Source organism: Saimiri boliviensis, chromosome 3 (genome assembly GCF_048565385.1).
Source record: "Saimiri boliviensis isolate mSaiBol1 chromosome 3, mSaiBol1.pri, whole genome shotgun sequence".
Lineage (NCBI taxonomy): Eukaryota > Metazoa > Chordata > Mammalia > Primates > Cebidae > Saimiri > Saimiri boliviensis.
The window spans coordinates 151,047,245-151,067,209 of record NC_133451.1 but is presented as its reverse complement, the minus strand read 5'-3'; the positions used below and the strand labels follow the sequence as shown (position 1 = coordinate 151,067,209).

The 19,965-nt window shown below is 36.5% G+C and overlaps 1 protein-coding gene across 1 annotated transcript in view; it reads right to left on the bottom strand.

Moving 5' to 3' along the window:
* Positions 1-7,462: 7,462 nt before the first annotated feature.
* The window catches only part of SLC7A11 (solute carrier family 7 member 11), a 72,289-nt gene continuing 59,786 nt past the window's right edge, over positions 7,463-19,965 (bottom strand). Inside the window, exons 9-12 of the mRNA XM_003943054.4 lie at positions 19,869-19,965; positions 18,170-18,319; positions 16,741-16,918; positions 7,463-9,249 (exon numbers count right to left, since the gene is read on the bottom strand). Coding sequence (XP_003943103.1) covers positions 9,188-9,249; positions 16,741-16,918; positions 18,170-18,319; positions 19,869-19,965 — 487 coding nt within the window. The 3' untranslated portion in view covers positions 7,463-9,187. The remainder of the gene's footprint in view (positions 9,250-16,740; positions 16,919-18,169; positions 18,320-19,868) is intronic.

The following is a 19,965-nucleotide window of genomic DNA, read 5'->3' as shown; positions in this document are numbered from 1 at the left end:
AAAAAAAAAAAAAGACCTGACTTTCAAAGTCAGATCTCTAGGGAGTCTGCAGATGTAATTGTTAGGGCATGTAGAGATAAAAGCAACAATACACTTACCCACCCACCCAAAGCCTGCTTGTCCCAGCATGCATAATCATCTGGAATCCTTATAGATTAAACATTGCCTACCAATTTAAGAAAAAATGTTTATATGTATTCTCGGAACAAAAGTCTATCTGAACCTGAACCAGCATGTTTAAAAACTTAATGACAGATGTTTAAAAGCAAATCATTAGACATTATATATTTTCATTCAATACATGTCATATTTATTAATTTTTAAATAAATATATCTACCTATGTCATGGATTGGATTTATTTTCAAAACTGTATACCTTTAATAGATGTGAAAGTTATTGGTTTCTTTTCTCATTGTTCTCCTAAAACATTTTACCAGGGAAAACTGTTATTTAATCTTCCATATTTATTTACAAGTAAAATTTGGTCATCAAAAAGTTTAAGTTTCTTTCTGCTCAACATTTCAGACAGTTAATTTTTTTCAAGATATGTGAAAAAGATATTGAATCAAGAATTTAAGGACCTAAATAATTCATAAAAGATAATTTGACTAAATATTTCCTTCATCAGGACCTACCTACCAATGGTGGTAGAGAAACTTAAATTGACTCAAACTTAAACTTCCTGGTCAGCTTGCTTTTGTTCTGCAGGTAGATTTTATAGAAATTCTATTCCCATAAAATCTAATGGATTGCTTAAATTTAGAAGTAACAAAACTTGCTTCTGTGCTTATCATAAAAAAGCTTACTCTGCCACCTAATGAATGTCATTCATTCATGCATGTACTTAATGGATTTATACATTTAATAAACATTAATTGAGCACTCACTATGCTTCCATTTGGCAAAAGAAAAAAAAAGCAGCAAGTTCAGGCAGAAAAGTGAGGCCAGTAAATCAATTAATTACAGCAGTATACAATGAGATCCACAAAAAAGATGTGCTCCAGATGATGAGTTCAGGCATCAGGTATTAAAGCAAGTTGGGGAAGGCTTCTGGAAGAGTTCACTTTTGGACTTAATCTTAAACGTTGGGTAGAAGATATATGTGGAATAAGGACATGGGAGCTGGAGAGAAAAGTACAATTGCTGTAAGAGTCTTTGGTGTGTAAAAAGAAATAATGGTACCATGTTTTGCTGCTGTTGAACTACTGAGAACACATTTAATATGGCGGCCGAGAATGTGGAAAGCTGGAGAAAGAAAGGTGGCAGGTGATGGAAACCCCTGTGTGTTATATGGAGGAGTTCGAATCCACAAAAAATAAATAAATAAATGTGAAACCATTGAACATTTTGACCTCATTTGAGTTTCGGGAAGAACATTCTGGGGAAACATGTGAAAGAGTAAAGAGACAAGAGGCAAAATTCTTGTTAAAGGCATGAAATGAAAAGATTCTGAACTTGTACAGGCAGAAATAGAACAAGAGCTAGAATAGACCAGGGGACAGAAAGATATAGACCACGAGAAAGAAGAGTGTTTATAGGAGACTGTATCTGCCACCACTTTCAGTTTTTAGTTCAGGAAACTGGTGTGAAGTCAGATGCTCCAACAAATTCATGGAACCAGTGATCAATAAATTCAATCATTAAAACTAAGGCCTTCAATTTAAATGAATATACACTGCTTAAAAAGAAAGCAAAACACAATATGTATTATGTAAACTATCAAATCTTTATTTAAATTTCCATTTAAAATATTTTCAAGTAAAAATATGACAAAAATGGTTATAAAAAGGTTGAAGCAACTAGAAGCATGACAGATATAATACATATAAATACAACCAAAATTCAGTTCAATGCAAAGTTGAAGGACATCATATTGCACCAAAATTTATTCCGTACAAAAGCACATGCATCAAGTTTCCATAAGAGGAAAACACACTTATTTCATAGCATCTTACCACTTACACAAATAGCCTGTAAACACCATCTGGCATTGTGATTGCTGCACCAGAACTCTCCCCAGAGGGAAATCATTTAGCTGGAGAAGAATCCATTTTATTTCACATATCACATGCTTGTGCAGGCATCAGTGCCAAGGAACCTTAAAAAACACAACACAGTCCACAGATGAAAGTCTCTCTGCACCGTTTATAACTTCATAGATAAATATCTTAGTTCTCTTAATATGATTGGAATGTAGATGCAGAAATGAAATGTAGTTTTGCTCTTTAAGAATTTATCAATCAGTAGAAGACATTGTATTAAATTTGTATAAAATACACACAATCCCCTTTACTAAGTTTCATAATCACAATGCCAGAAGGAAGAAACCCTGCTTGAGTTGAGGACCAGTTAGATGCTGAGGATCACTCTTTCTCAACTGGATCCCTTTGTTCTTGTGTTTTCAATCACCAGACTAAACCCACGATGCCCCTGCAATTCTGGGAATGGTATAAGGTCGTAACTAATGCATTCCAGATCTAAGTTAGGGATTTGGCTGGTCTATAAATTACAACTTAAGCACAGATCAAACAGATGGCTGCCAACACAACCCTCAAGGGTAACCTGAGTTCCAAGACTTTCCCACTGGGCTAAATGGATTCCACTGCTGCAAATTATAAATGCTTGTCACAGAATATGAAAGTTATTTAAACACATTCATAGATAGTACCTAATAATATGTTAATATAAACATAACAACACACATATTATTCTACCCCTTGGCAACTGAAAATGAATTTACCATTCCTAGGCCAAATTTTTAGACAAAGCTTTCTAAAGCCATTTCAAAAAAGTAATTCAGATATACTTGCAATAAAAAGACATAAAAGATTCATCCTGAGATGAATTCTGAGTCAATAACTAAAAACCATTTCTACCAGTGCATCACTACCATACAATCCATTCTACGCAAGCTGTATAAATATTGAGTCAAATCCTGTCAGAAAATTAAGACCCAATAAGTTTGCCAAATATTCATTACAAAAGGCCATTTGTCTTGCCTTTTTCTGACATGTGCATACTATAAAATCACAGGTAGCCAACATTTATTATCAGTAAAAAAAAACAGCAACATTTGTTCACCTGTTTCGCATAGGGAGAAAACAATATACTTCATAGCACTAAGTGATACACTCTTAACATATATGATGCTTATGTTTGCGAAGTTCCCAAATGTTGAGAAGTACTACTGAAAACTCATTACTACTGTGCAAAGATAAAAATTTGGGGCCGATCTCTGTATTCAAAATAACCAAAATATATTTTAAAGCAAAATATATCCCAATACTACTATAGACTCTAGGAACTGTCCTAAGAGAGTAAAATGACATTTCCTCTCTGAACATGAATAACATCAAAGGAAGAACCCAGTTCTTAAGGCTTAAGTAGGAAATTTATAGAAATTTGATTTATAGCAGTAGTAATAACATTCATAAGGAAAAACTATTAGGTAACAATTTTCTCCAAGAAGAGGATCAGATTACTTAAAATTGTTGGAGAATTCCGGTGGTTTGTGCAACAATCATAGTGATTTACATTGCTTTTTTTCTTTCAGAGCAATAACAAAAGTCTATGGGATAGCACTTGAAATAATTCATATACATAGTCATTTAACATAGATCATTTCTAGTTGAGTATAAGCATACATTCATGGGAACAATCTGTTTCATTCTTCAAAGTATGTTTCTACTTTGGAATGAAGGAGAAATTATAGGGAAACATTAATTCAAAAATCCTTTGAAATAAGACAGTTCAAACCTAGGACCAGGGAATCACATTGCACTGCCTCCCAGTGTGATATGACTGTGCTTCCAAGTATGCATCTAATAAAGTTAATTAGTGGAAATATTTGAAGTCTAATTTTATAATCCACATTTAAGTCAGACCACTCACAATCCAACAAATGATATAGCTTTAACCTGAAAAGGCCTAATAGATTTTCCCACAAGATGTTGTACAAAATACCCTGTCACACAAGGTACTCGAAAAGCAGTCGCCACTGCAAAAGAGATACCTGTGCATTACTCTTCCCCCTCCCCCTCTGGCTTTCAGCACCGCTTTTTGAGGCTTCCACAGGAGGTAATAAGGACTTAGCAAGCAGGTTTCCTAACCAATATATTAATTCACTTGAAAGTCATACTTTAAAATAAATCAGTAGTGTATACGTTGAGGGGAAAAAAAAAAGCATGTTCACTTCGAAACAAGTGTGGCCCTCTGCATGGCTCTCAGATGCCTGACACCCTACAGTTTTGTGAGAGAATTGTTAGCTGTAAAGCTGTAAGGGCAGTTATTGGTACTATAAATGTACGCTTGATTCAAGTACACTGAAACACACACATGTAACAGATAGCTATTAAGAGACCGTAACCATCCTCTGTGCATTTTAAGGTCAATAGTAACAGAGAGGAGGGAGAAAAATAACTACCAAGAAAATAAAACTAGTTGGTAGATTCAAACTAAAAAAATCTGGGTGATCATATAAATTCATTGTTATGAGGTTAAGGAAGGACAATTATCTCACAACATACGGAAAATTGGTGAATTTCCTGTGAGATCATGATTTATGCTTTTGTGAATCTATATCTGATCTAAAATTAGACAAAACATTTATTTGTAGACACAACTAATTTGAAAATACAAGGGAAGAAATAATTATCTCCCAAAATTGACTATTAAAAAATCATTTTTAAGAACAGTACCAATAAACTAAGGACTACCTAGACATCATGCTCTTAGACATTATTTTAAAATCTTTTTTAAGTACTGTACCAATAAAGTAAGGGGTACCTAGTCATCACACTTTTATGTATTATATATTTTAACACAGATTTAAAATACTGTTTCTGGGAAAATTAAGCTTAAATCCGTGTATAGGCAATAATTATTTTGCCCATATACAAGCAATGTAAACAGAAGCTATCAAGGTGATCCATTATCTACTCTAATTTATATCCATGATGGGCTTCTTCCCAGTTACACAATGCCATATTTTAATTCCTCACTTTAGATGGTTAGGAAAGCAAAAAGTAGCTCTGTAAACTTGATCAGCACCAACATACTACATGTTATGGAGGGTAAAGTGAAGCAAGAATATATTCAAGTAAAATAAAATATCTTGACTCATGGGCATTCAAATCCCACATCTCTATATATTTCTTTCCTAACTAAGATAAAGAGCTATAATTAAAATCCCATTTATTATTTTTCTATAGTTCAGAATCAACATATAAAATATTATGAAGGTGAAAATATCTCCCTATATATCATATCACATATATGATGAGAAAGCCACTTGTTACATATGGATATTTCAATTAACTTAAATTTAAAAATATATATCCTTCGTATTTATTTCTAATAGAAAAAAGTAACAGAAATTATTTTACCTTACTCACAGGGACAAGGCAGATTTTGTGGGACTAGAAGTGTACACAACTTTGCTGGTCTTCTTCAACAAAATTAATATAGAATTCCTGATGCAAAGTTAGGTTCAGGAACTCGAATAGAGCATGTCTAAGTGAGGGGCACTGAAGCTTAGGTTTCATTAGCTTCTTGGGATATCCACCTATTACAACAGATGACTAATTTTTAATATTTCTCTGACTATATTGCATAACATTAAAATATTATTACCTTCAGTCACATACTATCATTCATTTCCTGATTCTCTGGACTTCGGTTTTTTTATCTTTCATACCCTATACCTCAATTATAAAAGATCAACTTTAACAAAGGTTGAGTTACTCCCTTTCTTAGCAGTGTATTCATCTGCAAATCAAGATAAAATAATGAGTTTCCTGTAGACTGATTACAGTTCATGAGGAATTCCGTTGTGTAATTATACTCTTGTTAACCCTCTACTGATATATCCAATCACAGGGAGAAACAATTTTACCGGACACATAAAACAAACAGCAAATTTGTTTCAACCTGAATATTTTAGTGTTAGAGAAACCACCATGCCCTGCAAGTGTAACCTAATAAGCTGTCCTAATTTTGTGTCCACAGGGCTGAGGAGCTACAGTCTAAATGCATATGCATGTTTGGAACTGAAGTCAGTCATCTTCACTAGGACACATCTTTGCTCTTCTAAAGAAGAAAAAGAAAAGGGTTTATTTTCAGCTAACCATTTATAATGGCTCAGTTTTCATTTGTTCAAAGGAATATAATCTAATACTTTTAAATGGGGTCAAAATAGTACCATGAGAAAAATACGTACTGCAAATATTTGTGATTGTGTAAGAAAAATCATTCTTTTTAAAATCAAATTGTGTTTTAGCTTTAGAAGTCTTTACTCGATCTTTCAAAATCACAATTAAGTATTTGAGACTCCATCCCCACAAAAATAAAAAAATAGTCGATTAGCTATTCTAAACACTATTCATTAATTTTGCTTTTCATGCTGTAATAAACTTATGTATATAAACATTTGAATATGCATGGTATAAAGTACAGGTACAGCACATGTAGTAGTAGTATGTGCGTGCATGGATGTGCATATAATATAAAAATATGAGAAAAATTTTACTTATATAAAAACATGTATATATAAATAAGTGTGCAGGAGAGTTTCTGAACGAGAATCTGCTTTACATACTACCATTTTGAATGAAAAAATTATGGATACTGATTTCTTGATTAAAGGAACTCTGTCTTGCCATGACATGTCCTAAAAATAAACCAAAATACAGCTTAATCTCCATCGCTTTGTTTCTTAATTACTGATTGACTTTTTTCCCTGCTTAAAATGGCATTACCAAGGCAGAGAAATTTAATAATGCAAAAATCACTTTTGAAAGTAAGAGAAAGAATAATTCTAGTTACCTTTTAAATTTGTACTTTTAAAGAGAAATTCAAATCAAAAATTAATTAATTAATTAAATGCTGAGACCAATCTGCCACTGTGACTATAAGCACATTAGCCCCAGGAATAGCAAAGAACTACACAAACTTTCCATGAGACTTTACCAGTCTTTTTTCATTTGGCAAGAAAAAGCTCAGAAAACATTTCTTGTTTAAATTCTATGAACCTAGACTATGGGAAAAAAATAGAAATAAAAAAGAAATTCTTACCTCAAGCAACATATGATAGGGAGAGATGTAGACAAATGAACAATGTTTGCTGGAAATAGGAATTATAAATCAAATTTCGAAAACCCTATGCTAAGAAAGGAAGGAGTTGTTACAAGTTTACTTAGAGACCCAAACATTAGGTTTGGCTAAAGAAATGTCAGTCTTGGATATATATTAAATGTTTTCAAAAGCAAAAATTGAAATGACTGAATTGGAAATGCTCCAAACTGTAAGTCATCATTTCTACTTTGGACAATTGTCTATGAACTCTATGTTTGCCTTTAATAATTTTAATTGGTATAATTCTTTCAAAACTCCTTATTTTCAAATGGACAAAAATTAAAGGATGAAATATACTTTGGCCAATGACTAACCATTTTATCTTATATATTTATAAATTACATTTTAAATTTCATCATTATATTGCTGTCATTTATAAGTTTCACAATATTTCCTTTCCTTTCTTTTTTTTTTTTTTTAAGAGTCTCCTCCGTCGCTGAGGCTGGAGTGCAGTGGTGCAATCTCAGCTCACCACAACCTCCCCTTCCTGGGTTCAAGCGATTCTCCTGCCTCAGCCTTCTGAGCAGCTGGGATTACAGATGCCTGCCACTACGCCCAGCTAATTTTGTATTTTCAGTAGAGAAGGGGTTTCACTATCCTGGCCAGGCTGGTCAGTCTCAAATTTCTGACCTCGTGATCTGCTTGCCCCAACCTCCCAAAGTACTGGGATTACAGCTGTGATAATACAGTGCCCAGCCCACGATGTTTTCTAATACTGGCATAAAAACGTCCTCTGAACATAAACATTCATCCACAGTTTCTCATTCTTTCAAGTTTCTTCTTATCAATTTTCCCTTTTGCAAGTTAAATAATAATTAAGGTGCGGAAATTACTGACAAAGCCTAAATATAGAGATGGAAATTTTCTAGAATCATCAGTTGTAAGTCCTAGTTAGCAGTAACATTTCCTTCTCAATTTTTATGTCAATATATGCCTTTTTCTAATTAATCTGTACAGTTTCATCTGAAGAGATATTTTAACAGAATATAAAATGTATAATGAAAATGCACAAAGTTAAAATTCATCATTATGTAAAAATAATAACAAATTTTAAAAATTGTTCAGAATTACTAACATTGCATGTAGATGTGATTATAGATATGGGACTATTGTTTAGGATATTTTCTTTGTCGGTGATTTCTCTCATGTTGACAATGTAATTTGAAGGTTTAAAAGTGCATAGGTTTAGATACATTCATCAGGGGTAAATTATTAGTGAAACGGGTGGTTGTTCTTAAGAGGATTTAATACCAAACTGACTCTTCCTCTAAGAAGTGTTACATATTTTCCTGATCAAACTGATGGAAAAAAAAAAAAAAGAGATGACTATAAAACTTCCTGATAATGAAGAAAAAATATCTGACATAATAAATTCTCAAGGATTTTTACTCAAACGTAATTCCTGGATGTCTCATAAGCAGTAGCCCCTAGAAACTCCTCTTTAATGTATTCAACATATCCCCTCTGACCTTTGTTCAAAATGCTCTGGGTACAATCCATTAAAGCAGGAGTGTTATCTAAATTGATATCTAAAGGGAAGCAATGCAATGTTAATGTAAAATAAATTTCTTTCTTTCCTCTTGGCCATAATCATGATGTATCCTTTTTTTTTTTTTTTTTTTTTCAGAATTGAAAACACTTTTCACAGTATAGTCATCTATGGTATATAAAACCATGTTTACAAAGCCCATATACACAGAAAAAGCCCAGTCTTCAATGAAAGCTTTCTTTGCCATGCTAAGAGATATTGTAGAGAATGACCACATAGTAATTGGCTATTCCGCTAGTCTTTTCTCCTAACCCCAATAGGTAGGTATCAGAGACTCAAGAATTCTGCAACTCATAGAACTGCATATTTGTTTTCTGTAACTACATAGAGTTATAACTAAATTTCTTAGAAATTAGTTTGAATGTGCTAAAATGTATGAATAGAAATAACTGACTCCTTTAGTTTATCACCAAAGTTAGAATTTCCTGGATTTTCAAAAGATGAAGTAAAAATCCCTATTGTGTGTCTTCTCTTGGGCAGATTGCCAAGATCTCAAGTTCATCAGTTCATAATTTATCTTCTTCTGGTACAACTTCCAGAATTATTTGCAATGATCTCGTTATTCTCTCTACAAAGAAATAAAGAGAAATTTAAAATGCATAAAAATCAGAAATGCATAAAAACAGCAAACTATGAATTATTTTGGGTTGAATACCAAAAACACACAACCGCCTATTTCACAGAGCACTTTCAAGAATTATTTACTTCATTAGAATCCTATCATGCTCAATTAATTTATTTGTCACTTCTGTAACTTCCCATGATGGCTTCTCAGCAAGAATAAATTAATATTTTGCATTAAAATACGGACTTGTATTCATGAACCAGAAGGCTGAAAATATTTTGAGACAATAGGACCAATATATAAATAAATGTTTCAAAAGACACTGCACATTCAGTTTAAACTTGGTTTATTTTTTTCCCATCTATGAGATTACAGCCAGTTCCTCAGAAGAATTGGGAGGAGAATCAGAATGTAATTTTCACTCTCAAACTTGTAACATATTATTGAGAATATTGTCTTATCTCCTAGGGCCCAATTTGCCTAGTCAGTACAATGAGAGTCTAAAAATGAGAGTTAAAGTGTGGTTCCCAGACCAAGAAAATTAGCATCATCTAACATATTAGAAACGCATCTTTCAAGCTCAATCCTAGACCTACTAAATTAGAAACCGAAGATGGGGTCTAGCCACCTGTAATTCTAATTGACACAAATACGTAGGAAGTAAGGGCATCTTGAGAGAGGTTGGCTCCAGTGTGCAGAAAAAGGTCAACCTTTTTTCCTGAGAACCACTGGGCTAGATGATTTCTAAGGCCATTTCATCTCAGCAGAACTCTAATACTTGGTTTCTGGGGACATTCGTTCTTGTTTGCCTCTTTTTTTCTTTTCTTTTCTTTTTTTTTTTTTTTTTGAGATGGAGTTTCGCTGTTGTTGCCCAAGCTGGAGTGCAGTGAGTGTCGTGATCTCAGCTCACTGAAACCTCTGCCTCCCGGATTCAAGCAATTCTTCTGCCTCAGCCTCCCAAGTAGCTGGGATTACAGGCATGTGCCACCACACCTGGCTAATTTTGTATTTTTAGTAGAGACAGGATTTCACCTTGTTGGTCCAGCTGGTCTCAAACTCCTGACCTCAAGTGATGTGCCTGTCTCGGCCTCCCAAAGTGCTGAGATTGCAGGTGTCAGCTACTGTGCCCAGCTGGTTTGCCTCTTATCTTTGTGATTAATTCCTACACACCTTTTTCAATGTCCTGCTAGTCCTGGAGCAGTCAGGGCCTAACCTCTTGATAGTTTCAGACTCAGATAGTCTCTCATCTGTACATAAAATCTTTTTCCTCATTCATGGCTTGTTATTCGTAATAGCTCCTTTCAAGCCATTTTTGATGACACTTAAAAAGATATTTTTCTCAACCTTTGATTTTTTTGTGTTTGTCAAAGATGTTGCTCTCAGCACCTTAATTTTACAGTCTACATTAATTGTAAAGGGCCCAGCACAGTCCTAGCAAATTATAAACGCTATGTGAATGTTTCCTAAATAAACTGTGTTTTACACAGCCCACTCTTTACATTGAGATGTAAGTACAGCATAAGGGAGCACCCAAGAGCAATTAAAGCCCATATTTTCAGAAAAGGGAAATGAGAAAATTATCCTATAAAAATAGGCATTTGTGGCCTGGCACAGTGGCTCACGTTTGTAATCCCATCACTTTGGGAGGTCGAGGCGGGTGGATCACAAAATCAGGAGTTTGAAGACCATCCTGGTGGTCTTTCAGTAGGGTGAAACCCTGTTTCTCCTAAAAAATGTAAAAATGGTGCACAGCTGTAATCCTAGCTATTCAGGAGACTGAGGCAGGAGAATTGCTTGAACCCAGGAGGAGGAGGTTGCAGTGAGCCTAGATTGTGCCACTGAACTCCAGCCTGAGTGAGACTCCATCTCCAAAAAAAAAAAAAAAAGTCATTTGTGGGAAAAGGAAATATTCATCAATAGTTAAAGAAAATGTAGCTTAGGCAGAGAAGGGGCGAGGGATATGTGACAATAGGTTAAAACAAACAAACAAACAAACAAATAAAAAACCAAGATATCTCAGGCATCTGCAACAGCCAAATGAAAAGCAGGGGTATTCAAGAGACATCATCTCCAGCCCTGCCTCCCTAGAGAGATCCTGCCCCTAGTCTCCTGAACTAATCTCCATAATGACTGCCCTCCTCGCTCAACATGAAAGCCTTTTTCAAGTGTCTCTCAATATTCAGGGACCCCAGTTGTCTGCTGTCTTAGACATATCTTGCTTCCCCATGTCATCACATTGCCTCCATTCAGACAAATGAGGGGCAGCTTAGATCCTGCTGCCTTCCTACTGTGTCCTATCTCCTTCTTAAAAGCTTGGTTTGAATCCCTGATTCAGGAGCACACGGCCAAAGAATCGCCCTTCTGGCTTTGCCCACTTTCTGCTATCTTTCATCATCCTTTGTGTTCAATCAGCGCTGGTGACGACCAACGTGTCTTTCTTATGAGAGCTCTCTTGGAATTTCACGATTTGAATGATTGTCATGGTAATGAAGGCTTCTACAGAGTAATTGATTTTGACCATGAGTGCATGTTGGAGTCACACCAACTTTTCCTTCTAGATTATCTGACAGCAGAGGACCACACAGGGGAGCTCAAGAGAGGCAAGTTTGTCTTTCAAGAAGCTTCCAGCTTGCCTGGGAAAGCTGCAGAGCATGCGGCATTCAGCTGCCATGTCTACATCCATGTTCAAAAACAGTCTTTCCACTTTAAGGGTAATCATCCATGGCACTCTTTCTTTACATAAAGGTGTGTTAATGAGTCTGCATTTGGTGTTTTCAGTAACTGTAAGGTTCAGGACCAAATAACAGTTGTAGTATTTTTAGCTTTACCTTTCATGTTCCGTAGTTATTCTTGAAATAATTTGAAACAACAACTGACCCTGCAAAATTTGATCTACTCAACCATACCTGGTACCAATGTGGGAACTACAGCAAAAATTGCCTGTTTGTGATGTAGCACGAGGCCATTTTTTTCTGGACGTCATCACAAGATTAATAGTATTTTTTTAAGGCTACAAAATATTTTCATCAGCATGATCTCATTTTATCTTTACAATGAAGATAGTTTGGGCCCCTAAGAAATGTAGACAAGTTTAAGTAATTTACAGTCTACACCACAGTCTTCGTGAAAAGTCTGTTAAATGCATTATTCAGCTTTCAGTCACTTATCATAAATGAAGTTATCTTGACCCACTGTATGCAGCATATGCTTTCAGGGCTCTGGAGTTACAAACTTGCTGTCCACAAAGATGGATCACAGTCATTCTGCTGGTGTTTCCCAGTCTGATTTTTTATAATCAACAATTTTGTTTAAAAGGCTGTCTTCCATCTCTCTCCCTGAGCAAGAGGGACCCACTTCCAGTCACTGAACTCAACCCTGTGTCAGGGTTTGGCTGATAAACAGAGACAGCTAAGTGCAACGGCTGCTGCGTGTCCTGGCTCGGGTCTGCCAGGGCTTGCTACCTTTGTGTATTTACATATGTCATTGGGATATCTGCCCCTTTCTCCTCCCGTGAGAAGCTTGTGTTTCTATAAGTAAATAAATAATATAACTAACCCACCAGAAGAATTAACCACTCTGTCACAGATGGCAGAATAAAAGCTTTCTGTGTATCTCAGTATTCCCCTAAGAGCACGTTTTCTTTTCTCCCTAGAAATGCTACCAAACAAAAAGTGACTCCATACTGGCATCCTGTGGCTGGAGAGATTTATCAGATCTCGGAAAATCTCAGCTCCTCAGATTCTGAACACTCCCTGGCTGTCAGTACTCCGCAGCCTTTCACGATTTTCCAAGTGCTATTTGGTTACCTCTCATTTTTCATGGAAACAACGTAGGTAAGATGTATTTTGATAGACTATCATTTTCACAGGGCTAATCTACTCGTGCATATCAGGGTAAAAATAAATGATCATATAAAGGTGATGGAATTTTACCAGACGAAAGGACATGATATGAAATCATTGAACAAACTGCTCCAAGCGAAGGCTGTTGGTCTCTAAGTCCACACTGGGTTTATCTCTAACAAAAAGATCATAGAGTCATTGGGAGAAGGGTCAGGGAGCTGCTTCAGGATTCTGTTGTTTGTGTGTCTGTGTGTGAGTGTTTTGTTTTGGCCAAAGGCTAAGAAAATACTTCCTATTGCAGCAATAAATATTATGAATTTTCTTTATTTTACTACAAGAATGCTGCCTCAGAGAAAAATCAAACAAAATTACAGAGGATTGTTGGTTTTTGCTACTCACTTTCAAGGCAGCTATAAAGATAAAGCGTTACAACACTCGCAGTTTAAAAGCAGAATTGTCATGCTCCCTGGTAAGACTTAATGGCATTTTTGAGAACCAAATAACCATTATGGGACTACTCCATTGCTGCTAGTTTCACAAATGGCTAACACTAAATTTGGAGGCCTTGGAAATGTTCAAAACATTATTAGAGATAGAAAAATAGCAAAAAAAAAAAAGTGTAAAAAAACAAAACCTTCAAAATTACATGAGCACCAAAAGACATCAGTGAAGGATCACGCATGAAGACTGCTTGTTGAGATGAACTGAGAGAAATAATACAAAGCACACACGTGTTTGTCAGCAAGAGGAAAGGACTTCCAAAGGTGGCTGACCCCAAACAGAAGGAACAAAAAGCCTGCTGAAGTGGGGGAGAACAATGGCTTCGCTCTTTCTTCATGCTCCCTCTTATTTCAGTGAAACTCTAGGACCACCAGCTCTTTCTTCCTCACGGCTCTTAATTTTCTGTGCTGCTCAGGGTTTTTGTTTTGTTTTGTTTTGTTTTGTTTTTTGAGATGGAGTTTCGCTCTTGTTACCCAGGCTGGAGTGCAATGGTGCGATCTCGGCTCACCGCAACCTCCGCCTCCTGGGTTCAGGCAATTCTCCTGCCTCAGCCTCCTGAGTAGCTGGGATTACAGGCACGCGCCACCATGCCCAGCTAATTTTTTTGTATTTTTAGTAGAGACGGGGTTTCACCATGTTGACCAGGATGGTCTCGATCTCTTGACCTCATGATCCACCTGCCTCGGCCTCCCAAAGTGCTGGGATTACAGGCGTGAGCCACCGCGCCTGGCTGCTCAGGGGTTTTAACTGTCTCGGTTAGTAGGGTAGACGGACATAGAGTCCACAGCGATGAGTGCTAATCTGTCCTAAATGTTAGCAATGAATAAAGCAATCCTAATGCTAAATGTTATTTATTAGGCTCCCTTTTCCCTCAGAATAGGCTCTATATTTAGCGTCTAGAACACAGAAAACTTAAAAATATTCCACAGAAAACTAGTGTGATCTGAGAAGAAACAGAGATCAAACACGCAGTTAAGGCAATCATTGTGTCTGTGTCAGCCATAAAGCACCTCATTTGTATAGTAACATTTCTTTGGGGAAACAAGAGCCAGATATAAATAGTAGTATAAGATCTAAAGATGCAAAATTCCAATTGAAGGCTAATAAAAAGTATTAACAAAACTCTGCTTTAAAGGACTGGCTTCTAAATGAGTCTGCACAGCACACTAGAGATTCAACATGCATATCAAGCTTTTTTGTTTGTTTTTTAGTAACAGTGGCATTATTTATTAATAATTTAACCAGAAATCCCCCTAAACTTTTAACTGGAATTTAAAAAATTAATTATGATAAAGTGCGTAAGTTAAAACAAAGAACAATTATGAAAGCGATGTTCTAAACTCCCCAAATTCACCAGCAAGAATAGAGCTGTCCCTCTGGTTATATTTGTTACCTACCTACTCCTCTCTCTCTCCCTTCTGCAAGAGATCCAGTCTAGAAAGAGCACGAACTTAGAAGTCAAGCAGATACGGGTTCAAATCTTAGTTCTATGGTTTAAAATAGTACACTCAAAAGTAAATTCTCCGTTTTCCTGAGCCCTGGTTTTCTCATCTGTACTTGAGAATAACAGCACCTCACACATCAACCTTGTTGACCATTGGCTGAGATGATCGTGTGGATCACGTAGGGGAAAGGTCCCAGGAAAGCCTCTGACAGAGAGATAGGCTTTGAACACGGGCTACTCATAAGAACCCTTCCTATCTAGTGATCTCCTGCGTTTCTCCTCCCCCAATTTAGCTGGTCACCAAGTCCTGCTGGTTTTTCCTTTTAGCGTATTTCACTTTCTCTCAGACCCTGATGATACTGCCTGTGTTCAGAACTCCCATCAGTTCTCATCAGGATTGCTATAGTCACCACCAAATTCCATATTCTGTCTTCAGCCCCAACCTATTTTAATCCACCCTCACAACCCCCAGGGTGATTATTCTAAACTAAAAAACAGCCTGCGTTTGAATTTCAGCTATTCTACTTTATATCTGTATGACTTGGAACAAGTGACATGAATTCTCTCAAGCTATAATTCAAAGCCTATTAAATCGGGATAATAATTTTTCCTGCCTCAGTAGGATATTGTAAGAATTAAATAAAGCCTTGTCCCCTCCCTGTGTCCATGTGTTCTCACTGTTCAACTTGCACTTATGAGTGAGAATATGCGGTGTTTAGTTTTCTGTTCCTGTGTTAGTTTGCTGAGAATGATGGCTTCTAGCTTCATCCATGTTCCTGCAAAGGGGAACTAATTCTTTTCCATTCTTTTTTAAGGCTGCATAGTATTCCATGGTGTATATGTGTCACATTTTCTTTATCCAGTCTATCATCGATGGATATTTGGGTTGGTTCCAAGTTTTTGCTATTGTAAATAGTGCTGCAATAAACATATGTGTGCATGTGTCTTTATAGTAGAATGATTTATAATCCTTTGGGTGTATACCCAGTAATGGGATTGCTGGACCAAATGGTATTTCTGGTTCCAGATCCTTGAGGAATCACCACACTGTCTTCCACAATGGTTGAATTAATTTCCACTCCCACCATAGCACATGGATACCTATGTATACCTGCATGTTCTGCACATGTATTCCAGAACTTGAAGTAAAAATTTTTTAAAAAGAAGTAAATAAGTCATACATGTGCACACACATGTGGAAGCTGCTATTGTTGTATTCATTGTTCTTGTTATGATGATCCTTCATGAGTCACCCTTCCTTTCCAGGTAGGGTACAGTCATAAAGTTTGAGACATTTGCAGGCCACTGCCTAACTCCCCAATAAATCTCACATCACTCCTCAGGTTACATGTTATGATATAGAATCACTAAACTGCATTCAACCCAGAAGAAAAATAATTGGGTTAGTAAGGGATTCAAAGACAGATTAAGTGGTTTAGAGAACTACTGATAAAATTTCATCTAAAACAAAGCTATTTCTCCTAAGAAGTGATTATAGCAGCCCAAACTAATATCCTTAAAAGATTCAATGGCGATACCTTAAACGTCCTTCCTGACAAACAGCAGTTCCAATTAAAATGCAATAGTGTTCTCAAATCATCAGTTGTGCCACTTATATTTTGAAATGTAAAGATATTACGTATGCACACCTTTGTGGGTTTTCTACATGATCTTGCACAAGGTCCTGAAAGTATTGAAAATTCTTACCTGACATTATTCTAAACCACCTGGGTTTCTTGTCCCATATAATAAAGAGATAATATGCAGGCACCCCAGTCAGTGTGATGACAAAGCCAATCCCTGTACTAAATGGGTCCGAATAGAGGGAAAGGGCAACCATGAAGAGGCACGTGAAGGAAAACAAAGCTGGGATGAACAGCGGGATCTGAAACACAGAACACAGAAAATGCCGCTTCAAACACGTCCAAGCAACAGAAGCTGGGTCTGAGATGAGCATGGCAGTCATGAGATACACTTTAGTGATCAGCTGTAGTCATGTGACCAGGTGACAGGCACCAATGTGCCTCACCTTAGTAGCAAAATCTCTTTCATGGCACACAGATAATATATCAAACATACTCCTTTCAATGTAACTCAACTTAATTTAAATTGTTTTTAAATCTTTGAGTAGAACAAAATCTAAGGACAAGAAAGGATATTTTTATTAGAGATGTTCTGTTGGAATTATTTTACTAGTTAAACACCATAACGATTTGTGATTTTGATTGCAAAAGATTGGCTCATTGATAATTATGATTAGAACCCACTTTAGTGTGCAGTCAAGAGGACTGGCTGCTTGTTGCATGTGAAAGTCTTTCAGTGCATATCGATTTTCTGTTGAGCTTCACAATAAGAACTGACAGGAATAAAACAGGCCAACTCCTATTCAACCGCTAATAAAGATGCTGCCAGCATTAGGCAATGAATATTATTAGAAACAAATCCTGACAACATGAGTGACAACATTATCTATGCTGTTTCCTAAAAGCAAATAAATAGTGAGGTCAAATCAATCCATGAGCGTTCAAGTCTGAAGGAGGTGACAAGCGTCTTCTCCAGTCTCCAAAACGGAAACCCTTACTCATGGTAAATGGGTGTTACGTGGTAAATTCATCGATCTTCTCTTTCCCTGCATATTTTACATTCCTAGTACTTTTGGAGTATATAATATAGAGAAACAGCAATGTGACAAGTCACAGCATTAAGTACTTAAAATGCCTGTTTTGTAGCAGCCACCTTTTTGGAATTGGCATTAATAAAGTGTCCCCCTTACTGCTTCTCAGCATGGCTGTCTACAACCCCAGCACAAAGACAGACAGAAGTAGCCCGTACTTTGACTTGATCAGGTCATTGAACACATTCATGGAAAATCAACACGCCAAACATTCATTCATACCGTCATTTTTCAAAACTGTGACAGACCAAGTTCAGCACATCACACAAAAATTTTAATCAACTATATTTTTTTCAGACTTAAAATCAACCCCGTAAGAAAGCACTGCCTGAGAGCGTTAAACAGTTCGATTCCGCAGGCTGCTGCCCCCAGCCCAACCTCCCCATCGTCAAGTTATGACAACGCGAGGACTAGGTATTAGGTGAAAGATTTATGTAAACCCATCAAGATCGCTGAGGTTACCTTGAAAGGACGATGCATATCTGGGCATTTGTATCGAAGGTAAATCAGCCCAGCAACTGCCAGCCCAATAAAAAGCCACCGGGCAAAACTGAGAAAATTCAAAAGACTGTCGAGGTCTCCAGAGAAGAGCATTATCATTGTCAAAGGGTGCTGAGGAGGGAAAGGGAGAAAAGCCAAGCCTGGTGAGTTCAGTGAAAACACAGAGGATAAACAACCATAACCTCACTATGCATTATGATCTTTCTAAATGATTATGTATCCTGATAAACTATCATTGTGGTTAAAAACCTGGATTTGACTCATCTATTTTCTATATTCTGCTGTCATAATCCATTTACACACTAGTAACATTATGAGAGTGACATCGTCATTACACTTTATTCAAGTGGAATTCTACATGAATGTTGAATTCCTTTTGCATTTGAGAGAAGATAATATGTTTTCAAAGAGTAAAAGAAAGGGTATTCAATGATTCAAAACTGAAAGACTCAAAGATTGGGATGATTACTAAATAATCAATAATAAACAGTAAAAAAGACCCAACTGGAAGATTTGCCGGAAGCTCTGTAAATGCTCTCTGATGAGCTCTGGGCTATCCACACACAGGAAGCACAGACACTCATAGGTGATTCTGTTGGCTCTTGATTGCAAAACTTGATCTTTTTTCCTCCACATGTACTCTCCCCATATGCTTGCCGTGTGTGACCCTCAAGACCACCGAGAAGAATGAAGCACAGAGATCAGCTTAGCAAGTCTCTGCAGCTGCACATGCCAAGGACAGCATGACTGATAGCAGAGGCTTAAAACGAAAGCCCTCTTCGCGGAATAATACATTCTGTTCCCACAAGTGACGTTAACGTCCAGATTCTGCACAGGGAGTATGCATACTTTAAAAAGAAATTTCAGGGAAACACTCTGAAACAAATTAAGTGCATTAAAAAAAAAAAAAAAAAAAAAGATTCAGTGCATTCTATGGTGCTCCTGACAACAGATTCCAGTTAAGAGAAATGTTACAAAATCATCAGTAAAAATGAATATAACATTGCCAATGGGTATTTGAGGACTTTTACACCTTATACAGTCTTCTGTAGCTCACATTTCACAAACACTTTTCTCTGCATAAAGAATTTTACAACTCAAATTTACATTGTGGTGCTTTTATTTTATCATGATGCTGTGATTAAAAGTGAGACATTTGCGAGCAAATGATAAAAGACATCGGCTCTCAAATGTCTCACTTTAAATCACAGCATCATGGCACTGTCTAGGATTCTATCCATTCTTTGAATAATTTTGTGTGCATTGCGTTACAAGGTGCCTAGACCATACCTCTGGGTACTTTTTAGACTGTAGCTTTTTGTTCGACTTTCCTTAAGCAATTGGGACTTAATACTTTACATCATTTTCTGTGAGGTGCTACGTCTATGAGAGGAGCCAAGCTAGTCATTTTCCTTAGACCTTACACATTTCTGCAAAGGTGAAAGAGAGGTGATGTGATTTTTGCCCCAAAGCGTCAAACAGTCATCAGAAACATGGAGTAAAGGGAAGTGATGGAAGACACCCTGCCTCCCAAACTCCACCGTGATACACATTAGCAATGAAAGAGAAAGTGAAGTACTATCTAACGTCTGGTTGGAATTCCTTTTTGCTAACCTATTATTCAAGGTTATATCTATATATACTTGTTAATATGCATTACCAAAACAATAACAGCTGGCAGAGGAGTGTGCTTGCGGACATGAATCATGGAGAGGATTTCTGGAAGGTGACCCTCTCGAGACGCAACATAGAATAAC